At 43.3% G+C, this 19,832-nt stretch overlaps 1 protein-coding gene across 2 annotated transcripts in view; it reads left to right on the top strand.

Annotated features, from left to right (window-relative positions):
- The window catches only part of pus7l (pseudouridine synthase 7 like), a 56,672-nt gene that overhangs the window by 13,709 nt on the left and 23,131 nt on the right, over positions 1-19,832 (top strand). Inside the window, exons 3-6 of one of the 2 annotated variants that reach the window (XM_063058207.1) lie at positions 778-1,649; positions 4,699-4,858; positions 12,777-12,975; positions 19,220-19,318. In XM_063058207.1, coding sequence (XP_062914277.1) covers positions 788-1,649; positions 4,699-4,858; positions 12,777-12,975; positions 19,220-19,318 — 1,320 coding nt within the window. In that variant the 5' untranslated portion in view covers positions 778-787. Of the gene's footprint in view, positions 1-777; positions 1,650-4,698; positions 4,859-12,776; positions 12,976-19,219; positions 19,319-19,832 lie in introns of those variants that run through there. The other variant, XM_063058208.1, reaches the window with a different exon arrangement.

Raw genomic sequence — 19,832 nt, forward strand, 5'->3', positions numbered from 1 at the left:
TTCCTCATCCAGGTCATTTTTAAAAATCACAAAGAGAATGGGTCCCAGAACAGATCGCTGAGGCACACCACCATGTAGAATATGACCTGTCTACAACCACTCTTTGCCTTCTGTGGGCAAGCCAATTCTGGATCCACAAAGCAATGGCCCCCTGGATCCCATGCCTCCTTACTTTCTCAATAAGCCTAGCATGGGGTATCTTATCAAATGCCTTGCTGAAATCCATATACATTACATCTACTGCTCTACCTTTATCAATGTGTTTAGTCACATCCTCAAAAAATTTAATCAGGCTGGTAAGACATGACTTGCCTTTGACAAAGCCATGCTGACTATTCCTAATCATATTATGCCTCTCCAAATGTTCATAAATCCTGCCTCTCAGGATCTTCTCCATCAACTTACCAACCACTGAAGTAAAACTCACTGGTCTATAATTTCCTGGGCTATCTCTACTCCCTTTCTTGAATAAGGGAACAGCATCTGCAACCCTCCAATCCTCCGGAACCTCTCCCATCCCCATCGATGATGCAAAGCTGTTCCCACGACAGAGCTCAGAGTAAGGTGTTTATTTCAGGGCCACATGTGAACATGCGACCAACCCCACAGGGCTCTCAGCAACTACGCACAACGCACAAAACATTGTACCATTTCCCCCCCAGCAGGTCTTGTGTATTCATTATCTCCCGTACATACGTGTTCTCATGGCATATTTCTGGCTACCTTGCCATCTCTCTTGGGCCTTTTTTGATGTTATGCTCGTTTTTTTTCCCTCAGGAGTGTTGGCATGGAGGCAGCCTGGTGCTGGGTAGGCGACCACGTTGGCTTCTGTGGTACGATCAAGAACTCTGCCAGTGATTTTGTGGTGACAGAGATTGATATGTGTGGAAGGTTGGTCAGTGACATTCGAGCTGATGGTGCCCTGGAAACTTGCCCCATTAACTACAGATCCCATCCAACACCCAGCAAAAGGCTAAAGAAATGGGAAAGTTCACCAGAAAGTGATGATGAACAGACAAGCATTGATAAATCTGAGGATTCCACTGTTGTAGGCAGCAAAATCAGCCAGACGACTAGTTGTGGGTTGTCAGAGCCTGCACTTAATTCCCCCCCAGCAGAAACGGGAGGAAGGACCGTAGAGATGCTTTTGGGCAGCTCGATAGCCGCATCGTTAGAGCAGTTTGCAATTTCAGCTAAAGAAAGCCAGCCCACAAAGGGGGAAAGTGAGGCGACATTTTCACTTGGGACTTTCCAAGAGAAAAGCCAGCGAGCAGCTGTCCACTTAGCTGTACGGAAAAGATTTCCCTTCCTAAAGACTGTTACCAGCAGCACTGAGATTCGAGTCAGGCTGGATACACAGTACACTAAGCTCTGTCAGCTGGTGTCTGAGAAGGAGGCGGATGGCTTTTTCCGCTTCTTGGATTCGAAGGACAGAACTTCCAAGTTTTCTTTTCAGCCTGATGGAAACAAGGAACATCGGAAGGCTGTCCACCATTTTGTAAGCCGATATTTTGGGAAACTACTGGAAACTAAAAGCTTTTTGGAGCAAGTTAATGGAAGGCAGGGTGATGCAGTGATCACTGTGAGGTTTCGAGACAAAATTGTTAGTGGCAGGAAAAGAACTGATGAATGCCAAGCACTTTACACAGGTATCAAAAATGCTTCTTACTTTTCAATAATGGGTCACAGTTTTTGGGAGGTGCGGAGGATTGATGAGATTTAATGTTAATTTTTTTTTTGTGAATGTTTGGGAGGTGAGGCAAGGTTAAACAGAGATTTTTTTTCTTAAAGAATCAGAGTATTAGAAAATGTGCGAACAGAGTGAAATTGGCCTGATAGTAAGGTGCAGGGGTGCAGTGGTAGCCGAAGTGCTCTGAAATGCGTTCGGCACCTCTTTAAGAAAAAAGCCGAAATAAACAAGCTAATTAATTAGGTGCCGCCCAGGGTGATTTGAGTCTCTTAGAAACTGCTGATCTCCTGGGATTTCTACGCACAACATACTCTGGAGTTTACAAAGAGTGGTGCCAAAGACAAAAAAAAATCCAGCGTGTGGATTTAACACGATGTTTTCGCTCATGGAACAGCCACTCGCTAGATTTTTTCTTGTTTTTGGCACCATTCTTTGTGAACTCCAGAGTCTGTTGTGTGTAAAAATCCCAGGAGATCAGCAGTTTCTGAGGGTACATCCACACTATGCTGGATAATTTTGAAAATGAAGCTTTTTCTCTTTGTTTTGACCTTACATGCACACTGAAACGGCGTTTTTATCCCCCGAAAACGGAGATTTTCAGAAACGATCTCCAGAGTGAATAAATCTGAAAACGCCTAATATCCGTTGTAGTGTGTACGGGGTAACCGGAGAGATTTAAAACCGACAACACCACAACCACAATGCTTTTTCTGCTTCTGCTTGGTACTGCGCAAGCTGTTATAACGCGCAGTCGGTGCGAACGGCGTGAGAGTTAAATTGTGAAGTGAGCTTTTTTGACTATTTAAAAACGCTGTCATGACGCGCCGGAACAGATAGCCGCAGTGTGGCATTTCGTTGTTTTCTTGAACGCAACCACCTAACAATTTCAGAACAGATGGCAACGAGACTGAAGCCAGAAGGGTTAGAAATGTACTCAACAAATAGTTTGACCCATAGCTTACTGAATAAATAAGTATACTCACTTTGCCTTGTTTTCTGTCCTTGCTTGTATGAAGGTGGTTCACCTATTTAAGCAAGTACTTCGCTGACAATAGATGTAACAATGTATGGAAATACAAGATAACACTGATGCAGACGTTTTATACATTTAACAAGGTGCTTTATTAATGCGACAGAGTTAGTCATTTTTTCAAAGTTCGTCATCAGCTGGGTCATACTGTCCGTGAACTCCCTGTCAGTTGCCTCCATACGCTCCGGTATTTGTTTTTTTTCAGTTTTAAGTCCTCCTGCACGACAGCCAAGAGCAATTCCTTTTAACTTTTTCTGCTCTGTAACTGGACAAACGCGCACCAAGTATACCGATTCCTCTTCGCTTGTTTTCTGTGTGTCCTGCGCATGCCCAGTAGGAGGAGATTCGCCCAAATATCCGTCTAATGTGGACGGAGATATTTTGAAAAACGCTTAGTGTGGACGCCTGTGTGGACGTTTTTACTCGAAACCGGCGTTTTCAAAATTATCCGGTGTAGTGTGGAGCCTGAGAGACTCAAATCACCCTGGGTGGCACCTAATTAATTAGCTTGTTTATTTCGGCTTTTTTCTTAAAGAGGTGCTGAACGCGATTCAGAGCGCTCTGGCTACCACTGCACCCCGGTAAGGTGATGAATAGCATCCTGAGGCTGCCATTGTCTACAGCAAAGCTATTACAGAAATATGGATACTAGTGAAACCCCCAGTTTTCTTGGCTGCGTAAGTCCAGGGAAGACGCACTCTGGTCCTGCCAAACCCGTAAGATTGAGACAGCTCTCTCACCCCAATCCCGGGTTTGTGTGAATGCTATGTAATTTACTACCCTGTTACAACTCAGTGCCAAGAAGCAACAGACAGTACACTGCATACGATGAAAGGAATTATATTTATGAATTTTAACTTAACTAAAGAGTTAGCAAAGAAAAGAATAAAAAGGGCCCATTATGATTAAACAGTCAAATATGCACAAGTTGGAGCTCAGATCTTCCAAAAATCATATTCACCGATTCTCAGTCGACCTCCGCACCTTGCTCCATCGAGTCACGGTCCCCTCCAGGTCAAACCGTACGACCGGTTCTGTCCAGCATCTTCTCTATTCATATCGTGCTGAACAAAGACCCCAGCTTACACCAGTGTCAGGCACATGAAAGAATGCTGCTCCCCTGATTGGATGGCTCACATTCCAAAGAACCTGTTATCTCTTACCATCAGCCAAACACTGCTTCTAAGGAAAGGCCATTACATTAGCAGGGAAACTTTTACCAGGGCGTTACACTGGTTTCTAATTGATACCCTAGTGCAAAGCCTGAATGGAGGGAATATTTAACATGCATTGAGAGACTAGCATGGCAGGTGTTGTTCCTTAAACAGTTAGAGGCTAGAATGGTGTGGTTTGGGAAGCTGTTGTGAAGCCTAAAAAGACTAGCAGGGACTTCTTGGGTTGAGTGGCTTGTTTCTGCGCAGCCTAGTTTGAAGAAGTATTTCGACACCCTCTCATGCACTATAACCTTTTTTAACAGCCAGTGGAATATTCTTGTAGTGTAATTGCAGTTGGAATGTATTTAATGGGAATAGGAATCCAGAATTGAAACATTGGCTGATTGAGTAATGGCTAGCAGAGGGTGGTGATGCCACATCCTGTAAGGCCAGTTCTCTGCCTGTTTGCAATGTGAATGTTTTGAGTTAACAGTTAATCTGCTCAACATTATTTATCTGCAATAGGCAATCGTCCAGGAGAGAAAATCGTGGGTGCCACGGTGGTGTAGAGTGGTGCCCTTACATAGTTTCCTTCCACTGTGCAAAGACGTACCAGTTAGTAGGTTAATTGGTCACTGTAAATCATCTTCTGATTAGGCTAGTGTAAAATATGTGGGTTGCTTGGCAGTGGGGCTCATTGACCCAGAAAAGCCATTCCACACTGCATTTCTAAATAAATAAATGAAAGGGTTTAGTGGTACCTGGGGCTCTTAACTATTCTCGATGTAGTTGGGCTTTAAAGCATATCTGGACATATTTTGAAGCATTCACCCTGTGCAAGGTGAACATGGAAACTCTGGATGCGGTCGCTTGCTTGGCCTCTGAACTTGGTGTGGTACCGTCAGACTTCAGCTACGCAGGCATCAAAGACAAGAAAGCTATAACTTCCCAGACCATGGTCGTGAAGGATGTGACAATCAACAGGTGAGATCAAAATCACGTACTTTTCAAAGTTTCTCTGTCAAACTGTAGCTGTTGGAATGAATGCCCATCTTTTGTTGCCACAAACAGAGGATGAGGCTGGGCCAAGACTGTAGAGACCAGAACAGGGTGCCGTCAATGGCTTAACCTCTCAGTTCAAAGCTTCGAAGTAAATTTATTATCAAAGTAAATATATGTTTCTCTATACTACTTTGAGATTTGTTTTCTTGCAGGCATTTACAGGAAAATAAAGTCATACAATAGAAATTATGATTATAAATAACAAAGACTGTTAGCCAATGCATTAAAAAGGAAAATTGTCCAAATAAAAAGAAAGGTAAATATATAATACTGAGTTGAAGAACTGAATGTGAGTCTATAGGTTGTAGGGCCAGTTCTGCGATGGAGTGAGTGATGATATCCACGCCAGTTCAGGAGCCTGATATTTGTAGGGCAGTAACTGTTCCTCAACCTGGTGGTGTGGCACTCAGTAATCTAGATGATTCAAATCATTTCTGCTTGTCCTCAAGCAGCTCATCCTCCAACAGACATCTGCTCCAGCTTGGTCAAAGTCCGCGCTTTAAAATATTGTACTATATACAGATCCCTCCCCATCTGTGCCTTCTCCATTCACATATTCTTGAAGAACTCTGTGCTCTCTACTGTCCCTCAGCCAGGTCTGCTGTTCCGTTCATGCGGACATGGCTGCTTTTAACCATGGGGAAAGATGAGAAGGGAACTCTGCTGGGAGCTGGGATTGTGCCTGCTGGAGTGTGAGTTGATCTTGATTTGGCCAAGTGGTCTTTAGACGTAGCCTCCTAACTCCTGCTGTATCGATGCTGGCAGGGCTTGAGTTTGCATTCTTGCCAGGTGAGTGGTAATTTTCCATTGTGCTCCATTATTGGGAGATCCACTCTGCTGAATATGACAAGGGGCTTCCAGACTGATTTTCCAGACTGATTTAGTATTGCTAAATCTCCCTGTGCTCTTCAAAATCTGCCAACATCTGCAGCCAAATCTCCTTGAACCAGCAAGCAGTTGCAGATCGTATCCAGTAGTAGTTACGTTGGGGCGGGGGGGGGCACGTTTTTCCTTCTTTTGGTGGGGAGTGCCGTGGCATGGCAGGTTACACTGCTGCCTTGCGGCTCCAGGATGTAATCCCAACCTTTGGAGTCTGTTCGAAGTTTGCAAGTTCTCTGCGTGACTGTATGGACGACCTGCCCCCTCAACCCTTCCACATCCCAGAGACAGACTGGTTGTAGGCTTATTGGCTATTGTAATGTCATTAGGGTTGTAGGATAATCTCTGGTCTAATTAATGAGCATATGGAAGAGAATAGGCTACAAGAAAATAAATGAGAGGATAGGATTGCTCTGGGAGCCAGCATAAGTTCAAAGGAATGAATAGTCTTGTACTTATTAGAGTTGTGAGAGCTAACCGCTCTACAGAACTGCAACAATGAGTCAATACTCAGCTTTCCTTGCTCACTGGTTTATTCAAACATATGTAAAGTATTCAAGTGCAGAGGTCCAGGAAGACTTAAAATAGAAATTCTGTGTTGACTATTATATTACCGAGCATCATTACACATGACTCATATCACTGAATTCTAATTGTACACTTCATAGGTGAACATTTCCTTGACTAAACATGAAGTGTATAACTTTTATTTTTTGACTAACCAGAGACGAGACCTTTGGGTCTAGTCATTATTCCGTCACAAGCAAACATCCCTTTGATTCTTGTAATTAGCCATTGTTACATACATTTATTAGCCAATTGTAGTCTACAAGTTTGCTATTATTAGTGGGCATATTTTTAGTGACCACCACTTCTCCCCACATATCTACAGAGGTTAATGATTTTAGGAATAGGCTGAGATTCTGTCCTATTTTGTGGCGGTATATTAGTGTAGCGGTCAGTGTGTTGCTTTATAGCCCCTGCTGCTTCAGAAGCCTGTTGGTTGAGGGGTAATAACTGATGATGTGGGACCCAAGGATCCAATACCTCATTCCCTATCACAGGAGCAAGAAGTGATTATGGCCTGGATGGTGGTGGTCCTTGATGATGGATGCTGCTTTCTTGTGGCAGCACTCCTTGTAGATGTGTTCAATGGCGAGGAGGGCTTTTCCTGTAAGGACTGGGCTGTAGACACCACTTTTTGTAGGCTTTTCCATTCCTGTGCATGGGACTTTCCAAACCAGGCCATGAGAAGTCTGCCTAAGAAATGACTTTGATCTGCTCCAATTTGTCTACTGGAGCAACAGGTCCACAGCAGATGCCATTTCATTGGCTCTCTACTCAACCCTGGAACATCTGGACAGCAAAGATGCTTACATCAAGACTGCTCTTTAACAAACTAGCTCAGTATTCAATACCATCTTCGCCTCAAAACCAATCAGTGGGCTTCAAGATCTTGGCCTCAATACCTCCTTGTGCAATTGGATCATTGGATTTCCTCACCTGCGGACCCCAATCATTCTGGATCGGTACAACACCTTTCCACGATCTCCATCAACATAGGTGCACCACAAGGCAATGTGTATTTAGCTACCTGCTCTACTTGCCTCACATTTATGGATGTGTGGCTAAGCACATCTCCAATGCCATATTCAAGTTTGCTGATGACACCAATGTCGTAGGCAGTGACAAATTGGCATACAGGAAGGCGGTTGAAAATCTGGCTGACTGCTGCCATAACAGCAGCCTCTTATTCAATGTTGGCAAGTCCAAGGAGCTGATTATTGACTTCAGGAGGAGGAAAGCTGAGGTCCATGAGCCACTCCTCATTGGAGGATCAGAGATGGAGAGGGCCAGCAACTTTGAATTCCGAGGTGTTATTGTCTTGGGGGATCTGTCCTGGGCCCAGCGTGTAAGTGCAATTATGAAGAAAGCAGAGCAGCACCTCTACTTCCTTCAGGGTTTCCAAAGATTCCGCATAAAACTTCGACAAACTCCTATAGATACGTGGTGGAGAGTATAGCGACTGGCTGCACCACAGCCTGTGTGAAAACCAATGCCCCTGAACAGAAAATCCTACAAAAAGTAGTGGATAATGTCCCATTCTGTCATGGGTAAAGCCCTCCCCACCATTGAGCATATCTGTGAGAAATGTTATCCCAGGAAAGCAGCATTTATCACCAGGACCCCCACCACCCAGGACATGCTCTCTTCTCGCTGCTGAAATCAGGAAAGTGGTACAGGAGCCTCAGGACTCACACCACCTGGTTCTGGAACAGTTATTACCCCTCAACCATCAGGCCCTTGAACCAAAAGGGGTAACTTCACTTGCCCCATCATTGAAATGTTCCCACAACCTATGTATTCACTTTCAAGGACTCGTCATCTCATGCTCTTAATCTTTATTGCTTATTTATTTATGATTATTATTTCTTTCTTTTTGAATTTTCACAGTTGGTTGTCTTTTGCACCCTGATTGAATACCCAAGTTGGTGTGGTCTTTCATGGATTTTATTACGGTTATTATTCCATTATGGATTTGTTGAGTATATCCACAAGCAAATGAATCTCAGGGTTGTATATGGTGACGTATATGTACTTTGATAATAAATTTACTTTGAATCTTTGAACTTCGATGCAACCAGTCAGGATACTTTCCACTCAGAAACAAGAGAAAATCTGCACATGCTGGAAATCCAAGCAACGCACTCAAAATGGTGGAGAAACTCAGCTGGCTGGGCAACATCTATGGAAAAGAGTATTCTCGATGTTTCGGGCCAAGACCCTTTGGCAGGACTGCAGGAATCACAGGGGGAGCAGTGAGAGAGGGTTTCACTGAACTCCCATTGAAGGGAAGATTTAAACTTCTTCAGGGTAGGCATCCTTGGAAGAGACCACAGTGCAGTAATCCTGCTGAAGGGATTCGGCCCGAAATGTCGACAATACTCTTTACCGTAGATGCTGCCTGGCCTGCCGGCTTCCTCCAGCATTTTGCGTGTGTTGATTGGATTTCCAGCATCTGCAGATTTTCTCTTGCTTGTGACGAGAAATAGTCTCTTGTTTGTGACGCTGAATCATCAATGTATAAATTGACAGCACTGACACAGAATTGGCATTGCACAGGGACTGGCATTGCTGGGCATACCCGCAGTATGGCAGATGTTCAACAAAGAAAATTCTAAACCAAGTGCAATCTGAACCATTTAAAGAATAGCTACTGTAGAACAAAGGAGTAATGGAGTAAACGGAAGTCTTGTTTAAATCCAGTTATGAACTTGGGGAAATTTCTGCCTGGATGCACTGTGAAATGTAAAACTTGCTGCCGCAATATGTAATTGATGTAAATAGCATAAATATATTCAATCTGAGACTTGGTAATTGTTTGAAAAAAATAGAGAAAAAAACATTGAGGTAATGAAGGAATTACTCAGAGGGGTGGCCAAGAGACTGCTGAGAAAGTAAGTTTTTCAAGCAACTGAGTTCTGCTAGGCTGGCGTGACTGAATTATTGAAGATCAGCCGAACTGGTGCGTTCTGATGAAATCCGGAATAGGCTGGATCTCTTAAACTGCTTAATTGAATGTTGCCCTGAGGGATCAGTTAATCCATTCAGAATATGAAATGCTGTTCTTTGAGTTTTTTTGCAGCAGTGTAAACAGGTGAAAGACCAAGGCTGGTCAGAATGCAAGTGGTAGAAAATTAACTGACTAAAAACTTACTGCACATGTGAAGTGATTTGTTTATTGCAGTTTATAGTCACCTCTACAGAGGAGAAACTAAATGGAGATCAAGTGGTTGCTTTGCAGAAAACCACTGTACAGTCCCCTGCAATGCCCCTGATACTTTATCCTCCATTCCATTCTCATTTTCAAAGAAAGGGGCTTCACTTCCTCCACCTGCAACGCTGCTCTTAACTGCATTTCTTCCATTTCATGCACGTCTGCTTTCACCCACATCCTTCCGCCATCCTACCAGGGATAGGGTTCCTCTTGTCCTCACCTACCACCCCACCAACCTTTGTGTCCAGCACGTAATTCTCCGCAACTTCCGCCATCTCCAGTGGGATCCCACCACCAAGCACATCTTTCCCTCCTCCCCTCACTTTCTGCTTTCCTCAGGGATCGCTCCCTATGCAACTCCCTTGTCCATTCGTCCCTCCCCACTGATCTCCCTCCTGGCACTTATCCTTGCAAGTGGAAAAAGTGCTACGCTTGTCCCATGCCTCCTCCCTCGCTACCATTCAGGGCCCCAAGCAGTCCTTCCAGGTGAGGTGACACTTCACTTGTGAGTCTGTTGGGGTCATATACTGTGTCTGGTGCTCCTAGTGTGGCCTCCTGTATATCAGTGAGACCCAATGTAGACTGGGAGACTGTTTTGCTGAGCACCTACACTCTGTCCACCAGAAAAAGCCGAATCTCCTAGTGGCCACCCATTTTAATTCCACTTCCCATTCCTATTCTGTTATGTCAATCCATGGCCTCTTCCATTGTCGCAATGAGGCCTTACTCAGGTTGGAAGAACAAGACCTTATATTCCATCTGGGTAGCCTCCAACCTGATGGCATGAACATCAATTTCTCAAACTTCTGGTAATGCCCCCCCCTTCACCATTTCCCACCCCCTTTCCCTCTCTCACCTCATCTCCTTGCCCGCCCATCACCTCCCTCTGGTGCTCTTCCCCCCTTTTCTTAATCCCATGGCCTTCTGTCCTCTCCTTTCAGACTCCACCCTTCTCCATCCTTGTATCTCTTTCACCAATCAACTTCCCAGCTCTTTATTTCATCCCTCCCCCTTCAGGTTTCACCTATCAACTTGTGTTACTCTCCCCCCCCCCCCCCACGTTTTAAATCCACTCCTCAGCCTTTTTTCCTCCAGTCCTGGTGAATGGTCTTGGCCCGAAACATTGACTGTGCTCTTTTCCGTAGATGCTGCCTGTCTTGCTGTGTGTTGTGTGTTGTCCAGTCTGCTCTCTCACTCTTTGGCCTCCCACGGTCTTCCAGTGAAAGCTGTACTAAATTCAAGGAACAGTGTGTTATTTTTCAGATTGGCACCTTACGGACTGAACAAAGAAGTCAATTCTTTCAGATAACTAACCCTTCTAGACTGTGTCCGTCTGGCCATTTCTGAAGAAAGGCCATTCACTTGCAATATTAACTGTACTTGTAATTTCCAAATGATGCCTGTATTCTTAATTGTATTTCTTATCTCTAGTACTGTATCTGCAGTGTTTAAATTTTTCAGCATATTCTCTTTGTATCTCTTCCTTGTGTCTGTCTTCCAGGAACAACACCAGTGATTAACAAGCCTTTATTACCCTTGCTGAACTGCTGTCACCATCATTAGTGTTATTTACACCCTCCTGCTCTATCTCTATCTCACAGACATCCCGCCCCCCCCTTTCTCTGTGTCTCTCTTCCTAATCTGCGGCTTTGAAATTAGTCCAACTTCCAACTTCTCCCAGTTCTGATGGAAGGCGAATGACCTGAAATGTTAACCTTTTATCTCCTTGCTGAGGTGCAGCCTGACCTGTTAGGTATTTCCAGTAGTCAAAAGCAAAGTTTTGCCTGCTATTTTTGAATCTGTGGTAATGTCAGTATTGAAGAAAACGTACAGCGAGCAGTCGAAGAAATCTTAATTGCATTTGGTCTCTGTTGTATGGAATTTGGATCAGGCTGTCACTGGGAATTAATTGGGTTATTCATTGTGTAAGGCATTTTGGTAAGTTACTCAATGTCAAATCAAATTGGTGCTGAAATGTTGCATCTGGTTGAAATCAGATTTGGAATTTCATCAGTCATTATACACTCATACTCAGAGCTTCCTGCAACAAACACACCCATATGTAATTCTCCCATTTAATTAACATATGGCTTGAGATACCGTGAAATAATAACTTAGAGAGATAGGAATTTGATACTGTTGTTATCTTGTATTTTAAACTTTAAATTTAAAATTGGACAGTTGTAGGGGAGGCCGGACCTACCCCTCTGTACCCGGAGGGTAGGTTGATTCATAAGAGAAGCAGTAAATTTAAAACTAGAATAACTCATACTCTGTGCAGCTGTTCATGTGTTATTGCAAATTGCACCTGATGAACTGAGAAGTATCTGTTATAAAAAAGGAACAACACTTGCCATCCGAGTACACATCCTGGTTCCCTCATTTCCCTGCAGTTTGAGTTACTGGTATTAAAATAAATGTCTGTAACTTTGAAGGTGCATTCTGTGTCATATGTTGCCTTTTGTGCACTGAAGTGTACAAAGCCAAATTTTTCCTCGTTTTACAAAACTCTAGAGGATTTACAGCCCATTGAACTGCGGCCAAGCAGGTTCTATGATCGACAGTGGGATAATTGACCAGGTTATGTGGTTTAATGGCTCATTTGAGGCAAGAGTATTGTTGACCACATTTTATTGCAGTACTCCTCATTCCTATAGTCTGGATTATTTCACAAACAAGAGAAAATCTGCAGATGCTGGAAATCTGAGCAACACACCCAAAATGCTGGAGGGCTGAAACGTTGACTGTACACTTTTCCTAGATGCTGCGTGGCCTACTGAGTTCCTCCAGCATTTTACGTGTGTTAGTCTGGATTACTTGTTCAAATTCCTGGAATGAGACATTCCCATAAAGCTTCTGACTCAATGGATAGAAATTTTCAGTTTAATACTTGTGCAGTGCCGTAACCTAGCTCCTGAGGTCACACAAATAAAACTGTGAAAGTTACTTTGTCTCTGTATCTTTGTTCTCTTCTTCATGGTAGACTGCTACATTTGTTTGTGGACATTTAGCTTTGGGCAAGGAAATGAGGAAACCCCACCAGAAGCCAGTAGTTGAACTTTTGTTACTTTATTTTCTACACAAAAAGTTTTCCAATTCTTTGTGTAGAAAATAAAGATGAATGTTCTCACTTGTAGCCTGATCCTCTTTAGTCATACACGCCAATTTTTGTTTCTTGTCAAGGTTAAAAGCAATTCAGTCATCGATCCAAAACAAAGATTTGAAAATATATAACCTGCGCCCTGCAACCCAGCACTTGCAAATTGGACAACTGAAAGGAAACCATTTTAGTATCATCTTAAGAAATGTCAGCAAGTGCCTGGAAGATGATCCTGAAGCAAGTCTGACTGAAAGGGTGTTTGATGCCATTGAGAATATCAAGGTAAAGTCCCTTTGAAAGTTGTAGCCTTTATTGCACTAAGGGTAAACACAGAGAAGAGAATGGAGAGATTGGCATATTGACTCAACTTGGAAATGTGTGTAAACTTAATGTTTGATAAGTGTTTAATTTTCTGCCCTTTGACCTTGGGTGGGCTCGGTTGACTGATAGTGGTGAATCTGACTTGCTAATTGATATAACACATAGAATTGTTGAAGTTTAAGTGCAGAGGGAGGCTATTTGGCCCATCCTGTCCATGCCCACCATTCTGTCAAAGTTAAATCAGCTGGTCAGCTGCTGTTTCATAGCTTTGCAGATAATGGCTCTTCAAGCGATCACCCAGGTACTTCTTCAAAAAATGTGAGGGTCTCTGTCTCCACTAACCAGGCACTGAATTTCATATTCCCATTACTCACTGAGATAATCCTCATCTCAGCGGTAATTGGTATCCCGATTGATTTTAGTCTAATTTCCACTAATTACTGAAATCTCTACTGAGGGAAATGGATCCTCAGTGTTTATCCTCTAGAACCACCTGATATGTTTACAAAGGTTAGTTAAATTTCCTCTCATTCTCCCTCGCTGCAAAGAATAACCCCCAATCTTGGTGTTGCTCCTCTTGACAACAATCTTACAGCCCAACAACACTTGCAGATTTCTTCTTCACTCTCCATTGATCTTGTGTCCTTCCTGTAGCGTAGTGACCACGCTCTATCTAATGCTTGGACTGTGGCTTAGCTAAAGTTCAGGTGTAACCTCCCTGCTCCTGTGTTGTAACACAGCCAAGAAAGATCAAGTGTCCCTGTGCTTTTTAACCATCTTATTTACCTCTCCTGTTGTTTTCACAGATTTGCACATGTGCAGTCCAAGGTGTCTTTGGTCCTTTACAAATGTTAGTATTCTCCTGTTTGTTGTATATTTCCTTGTCTTATTTACCCTTCCCAAAGCATTGTCTGGATTGAACTCATTTGGCACCCTGATGCCCATCCAATCAGTCCACCGACATCTTCCTCTAATCTAGAACAATGCTACCAATTAATTAACATCAGCAAATGTCTTAGTTATTTAAATCCGCATCACATTATACCACAAATGCAAGGACCCCTGCACTGAGCTGTGTAAAAGCCCCGAGCACGGCAGCTCTGTCACAAGAATTCTTAACAAGATTCAAGTTTATTGGTCGCATGTACAAAAAATACAGTGAAATCCATCATTTGTGTTAACAATACACCTGAGGGTGTGCTGGGGGCAACACATTCAGGTGCCAAATTACCCTTCGATTTCTACCACTGAATGAGTCTTTATATCAACTCTCTTCCTTTCCTTTGTGTCCGAAGGGATTTTTCGCTGATAAAATCCTACAAGGTAGACTACTCAACACACATAAAAGTTGCTGGTGAACGCAGCAGGCCAGGCAGCATCTTTAGGAAGAGGTACAGTCGACGTTTCGGGCCAAGACCCTTCGTCAGGACTAACTGAAAGAAGAGCTAGTGAGAGATTTGGGAGTTGGGGGGGGGGGAGATCCGAAATGATAGGAGAAGACAGGAGGGGGAGGGATGGAGCCAAGAGCTGGACAGTTGATTGGCAAAAGGGATATGAGAGGATCATAGGACAGGAGGCCGAGGGAGAAAGAAAAGGGGGAGGGGGGAAAACCCAGAGAATGGGCAAGGGGTATGATGAGAGGGACAGAGGGAGAAAAAGGAGTGAGAGAAAAAGAATGTGTATATATAAATAAACAACGGATGGGGTACGAGGGGGAGGTGGGGCGTTAGCGGAAGTTTGAGAAGTCAATGTTCATCAGGTTGGAGGCTACCCAGACGGAATATAAGGTGTTGTTCCTCCAACCTGAGTATGGCTTCATCTTTACAGTAGAGGAGGCCGTGATAGACATATCAGAATGGGAATGGGATGTGGAATTAAAATGTGTGGCCACTGGGAGATCCTGCTTTCTCTGGCAGACAGAGTGTAGGTGTTCAGCGAAACGATCTCCCAGTCTGCGTCGGGTCTCGCCAATATATAGAAAGCCGCATCAGGAGCACCGGTCCAGTATATCACCCCGGCCGTCTCACAGGTGAAGTGTCGCCTCACCTGAAAGGACTGACTGGGGCCCTTATACTCCGTCTGGGTAGCTTCCAACCTGATGGCATGAACATTGACTTCTCAAACTTCCAGTAATGCCCCACCTCCCCCTCGTACCCCATCCGTTATTTATTTATATACACATATTCTTTTTCTCTCTCTCCTTTTTCTCCCTCTGTCCCTCTCATCATACCCCTTGCCCATCCTCTGGGTCCCCCCCCCTTTTCTTTCTCCCTCGGCCTCCTGTCCCATGATCCTCTCATATCCCTTTTGCCAATCAACTGTCCAGCTCTTGGCTCCATCCCTCCCCCTCCTGTCTTCTCCTATCATTTCAGATCTCCCCCTCCCCCTCCCGCTTTCAAATCTCTTACTAGCTCTTCTTTCAATTAGTCCTGACGAAGGGTCTCGGCCTGAAAGTCGACTGTACCTCTTCCTAGAGATGCTGCCTGGCCTGCTGCATTCACTAGCAACTTTTATGTGTGTTGCTTGAAATTCTAGCATCTGCAGATTTCCTCATGTTTGCGAGATTAATCAACAAACATCTTGCCAGGATCTATGGGTACAAAGGTTCTTTTTATTGTCAAAGTATGCATGTACAACTCTGATATTAGTCTTCTCCAGATAGCCATGAAATACAGAAAAGCCATGGGGGGGCGGGGTCGTTAAAAGACATCACCCCCCCGCACAAAAAAGAAAAAGAAACAAAACTTGCAAACTTCAAACCCCCACCCCTCCCTCGCACAAAAATCCCCAGAAATCACCCACCTGAACCCCAACCCGCCAACGGCAACAAGAAAAACACAGAAAACTGAAGGAGAGCAGTATTTCAATATATCAATAATCACATGAATCTCAGAATTTTGAGACATCTGCCAGCCAGAACTGAGGAGAACGGCCACTTGAGCTCAGTCCTTTCTGAAGAACAACAGCTGCGCTGCCGACCCATGACTTTCCGAATGCTGCTGACCTATGGCCTCCGTGGAGAACAACTGCCGACCTCCTCCGCATTCACCTTGATGCTTCAGTCTTCCTTGACACTTTGATATGGTGTTGATCGTGGCCCTACACCCAGTCTCTGGTCTTCTGCATGAGGCACCCAGCGCTCGCGGTCTTCTCCGGGGACAGCAGAGCGCCAGATCACTCAATCGAACTCCAAGCTGCACGTCATAGGCTCCAACAGTCTCCGAACCAGAATTAAGGCAAAAAGAACAAGCAGGACACATAGAAAAATTGAAATAATTAATGAGGTTATGTATCTGGAAGGTGTCTCCTGAGGAATTGTTGTTTGCTGGCGCCATCCTCATTGACATTTCTTGTTAGCTCATCAATAAAATTGTTAGTCAGACCCTGACCTCCCTTTAACAAATGCATGCTGACTGCCCTTGATGGACCAGTAACTTAATCCTGATTTACACCATCCTTCACCATTCCTTTTCAACAAACTAGCACTGTCAATGTCAGGTTGATTAGCCTGTTCTTAACTTTAGATTGTTTGCCTATCCATTTTTCCAGCAGAATCAGAATCAGGTTTAATATCACAGGCATATGTCATTAAATTTGTTAACTTAGTGGCAGCAATACAATGAAATATGTGATCATATGGAAAAAATATAAATAAGTAAATCAATTACAGTAAGTGCATGTGTGTGTGTGTATATATATATATATATATATATATATATATAGTGGCATGCAAATGTTTGGGCATCCCTGGTCAAAATTTCTGTTACTGTGAATAGTTAAGTTAGTAGAAGATGAACTGATCTCCAAAAGTCATAAAGTTAAAGATGAAACATTCTTTTCAACATTTTAAGCAAGGTTAGTGTATTATTTTTGTTTTGTACAATTTTAGAGTGAAAAAAAGGAAAGGAGCACCATGCAAAAGTTTGGGCACCCCAAGAGATTTGAGCTCTCAGATAACTTTTACCAAGGTCTCAGACCTTAATTAGCTTGTTAGGGCTATGGCTTGTTCACAGTCATCGTTAGGAAAGGCCAGGTGATGCAAATTTATAAATACCCTGACTCCTCAAACCTTGTCCCAACAATCAGCAGCCATGGGCTCCTCTAAGCAGCTGCCTAACACTCTGAAAATTAAAATAAATGATGCCCACAAAGCAGGAGAAGGCTATATGAAGATAGTAAAGCGTTCTCAGGTAGCCATTTTCTCAGTTCGTAATGTAATTAAGAAATGGCAGTTAGCAGGAACGGTGAAGTCTGGAAGACCAAGAAAACTTTCAGAGAGAACTGCTCATAGGATTGCTAGTAAGGCAAATCAAAACCCCTGTTTGACTGCAAAAGACCTTCAGGAAGATTTAGCAGGCTCTGGAGTGGTGGTGCATTGTTCGACTGTGCAGCGACACCTGCACAAATATGACCTTCATGGTAGAGTCATCAGAAGAAAACCTTTCCTGCGTCCTCACCACAAAATTCAGCGTCAGAAGTTTGCAAAGGAACATCTAAACAAGCCTGATGCATTTTGGAAACAAGTCCTGTGGACTGATGAAGTTAAAATAGAACTTTTTGGCCGCAATGAGCAAAGACATGTTTGGAGAAAAAAGGGTGCAGAATTTCATGAAAAGAACATCTCTCCAACCGTTAAGCACGGGGGTGGATCGATCATGCTTTGGGCTTGTGTTGCAGCCAGTGGCACGGGGAACATTTCACTGGTAGAAGGAAGAATGAATTCAGTTAAATACCAGCAAATTCTGGAAGCAAACATCACACCGTCTGTAAAAAAAAAGCTGAAGATGAAAAGAGGATGGCTTCTACAACAAGATAATGATCCTGTTCACACCTCAACATCCACAATGGGCTACCTCAAGAGGTGCAAGCTGAAGGTTTTGCCATGGCCCTCACAATCCCCTGACCAGATCATTGAAAATCTGTGGATAGACCTCAAAAGAGCAGTGCATGCAAGACAGCCCAAGAATCTCACAGAACTAGAAGCGCTTTGCAAAGAAGAATGGGCGAAAAACCCCCAAACAAGAATTAAAAGACTCTTTACTGGCTACAGAAGGCGTTTACAAGCTGTGATACTTGCCAAAGGGGGTGTTACTAAGTACTGACCATGCAGAGTGCCCAAACTTTTGCTTCGGGCCCTTTTCCTTTTTTGTTATTTTGAAACTGTAAAAGATGGAAATAAAAAAGTAATCTTGCTTAAAGTATTAAAGAAATGTGTCATCTTTAACTTTATGCCTTTTGGAAATCAGGTCATCTTTTACTCGCTTAGCTATTCATAGTAACAGAAATTTTGACCAGGGTGCCCAAACCTTTGCCTGCCACTGTATGTGTATAAGGTTTGGGCACCCCGATCAAAATTTCTGTTATTATGAATAGCTAAGCACATATATATGTGTGTGTGTGTGTGTGTGTGTGTGTATCAAACTGGTTAAATTAAAAGTAGTGCAAAAACAGAAATAATAAAAATGAGGAAGTGTCCATTTAGGAATCAGATGGTAGAGTCGAAGAAGTTGTTCCTGATTCGCTGAATCTCGCTGAGTTCAGCAGTAGGACTGCATTGGCAGCATTTCAGTCTTCTTGCATAAGGCCTGTGGTCAGGCAGCATACGAACAATTTTAATGCAGAGCCTGTGCTGTTTTATCTCTTGACTGGTCTGAACCTGCGATACACTGTTTGGGTCTGGTGTTTTAGCAATGCTTGAAGGTGCCCATCCCTTTATTATCTCCATGAGACGGGCTGGAAAGGATAGTCTGGAATCAATAGATGATGAGATACTGTTCTACCAAACCTTACTAAGTGCCCTATCTACACTGAATATGGCATTGCTTATTATCCTTTATCGTGGACATGGGCAATTTATATTTTTAAAAAAAGTTAATTTAATATAAGCTAATTTAGTTCCTCTATTCTAGTTGAGATACAGACTTTAAATGCTTGGTCACACACATCAAAGTTGCTGGTGAACGCAGCAGGCCAGGCAGCATCTCTAGGAAGAGGTACAGTCGACGTTTCAGGCCGAGACCCTTCGTCAGGACTAACTGGTTCTTGGTTACAGCTGTTTAGTGATAAGAATGTCATGTTCATTTATCTTAATGACAAGTTATTACATGGATAATTTTTATTTTGCCTCATTCCTATTAATAATTTCTCATTAGTACTGACAGTAATGTATTCCTTTTAAATGGGGAGTAAATTCTTTCTGCTGCAGGAGAAAGGATTTGTGAACTACTACGGGCCTCAGAGGTTTGGCCTGGGACAGAACGTTCAAACAGATCAGATCGGTTTAGCTCTCCTCAAGCAGAACTTGGTAAGACTTCTTACAACGTGAGCACTTTAAGACTTTCAGGTGTACAGGCGTGCTGGGTAATCTTTCAAAGGACTGAGACTTGAGAACTTCAGGCTGTTACCAATGCCATTTCATAGCAACAAAAGCTGGCCTGAAACTGGGGCTAAATATTAAGATACAAAATGCTGGAGGAACTCAACAGGTCAGGCAACATCTATGAAGGGGAATAAATCAGGCCGAGATGAAGGGTCTTGACCCAAAAGATTGATTCTTTATTCTTCTCCATAGAGATGCTGCCTGACCTGCTGAGTTCCTCCAGCATTTTGTGCACGTTACTCTGGATTTCCAGCATCATCAGAATCTCTTGTGGTTAAACTTTAACCTGATTTTGGGCAATTTGTGATTGGTGCCAATGAGTAGCCTGTTCAGGCTTCTGAAGTTGCAACCAATCTGTGTCTTTACAGAATTGTTACACAACATTCAGAGCATGAAGATTTTTAAAGCCAAAAATTTACAGGGTAGAATTGTACATGGT

Source organism: Mobula hypostoma, chromosome 9 (assembly GCF_963921235.1).
Source record: "Mobula hypostoma chromosome 9, sMobHyp1.1, whole genome shotgun sequence".
Taxonomy (NCBI): Eukaryota; Metazoa; Chordata; class Chondrichthyes; order Myliobatiformes; family Myliobatidae; genus Mobula; species Mobula hypostoma.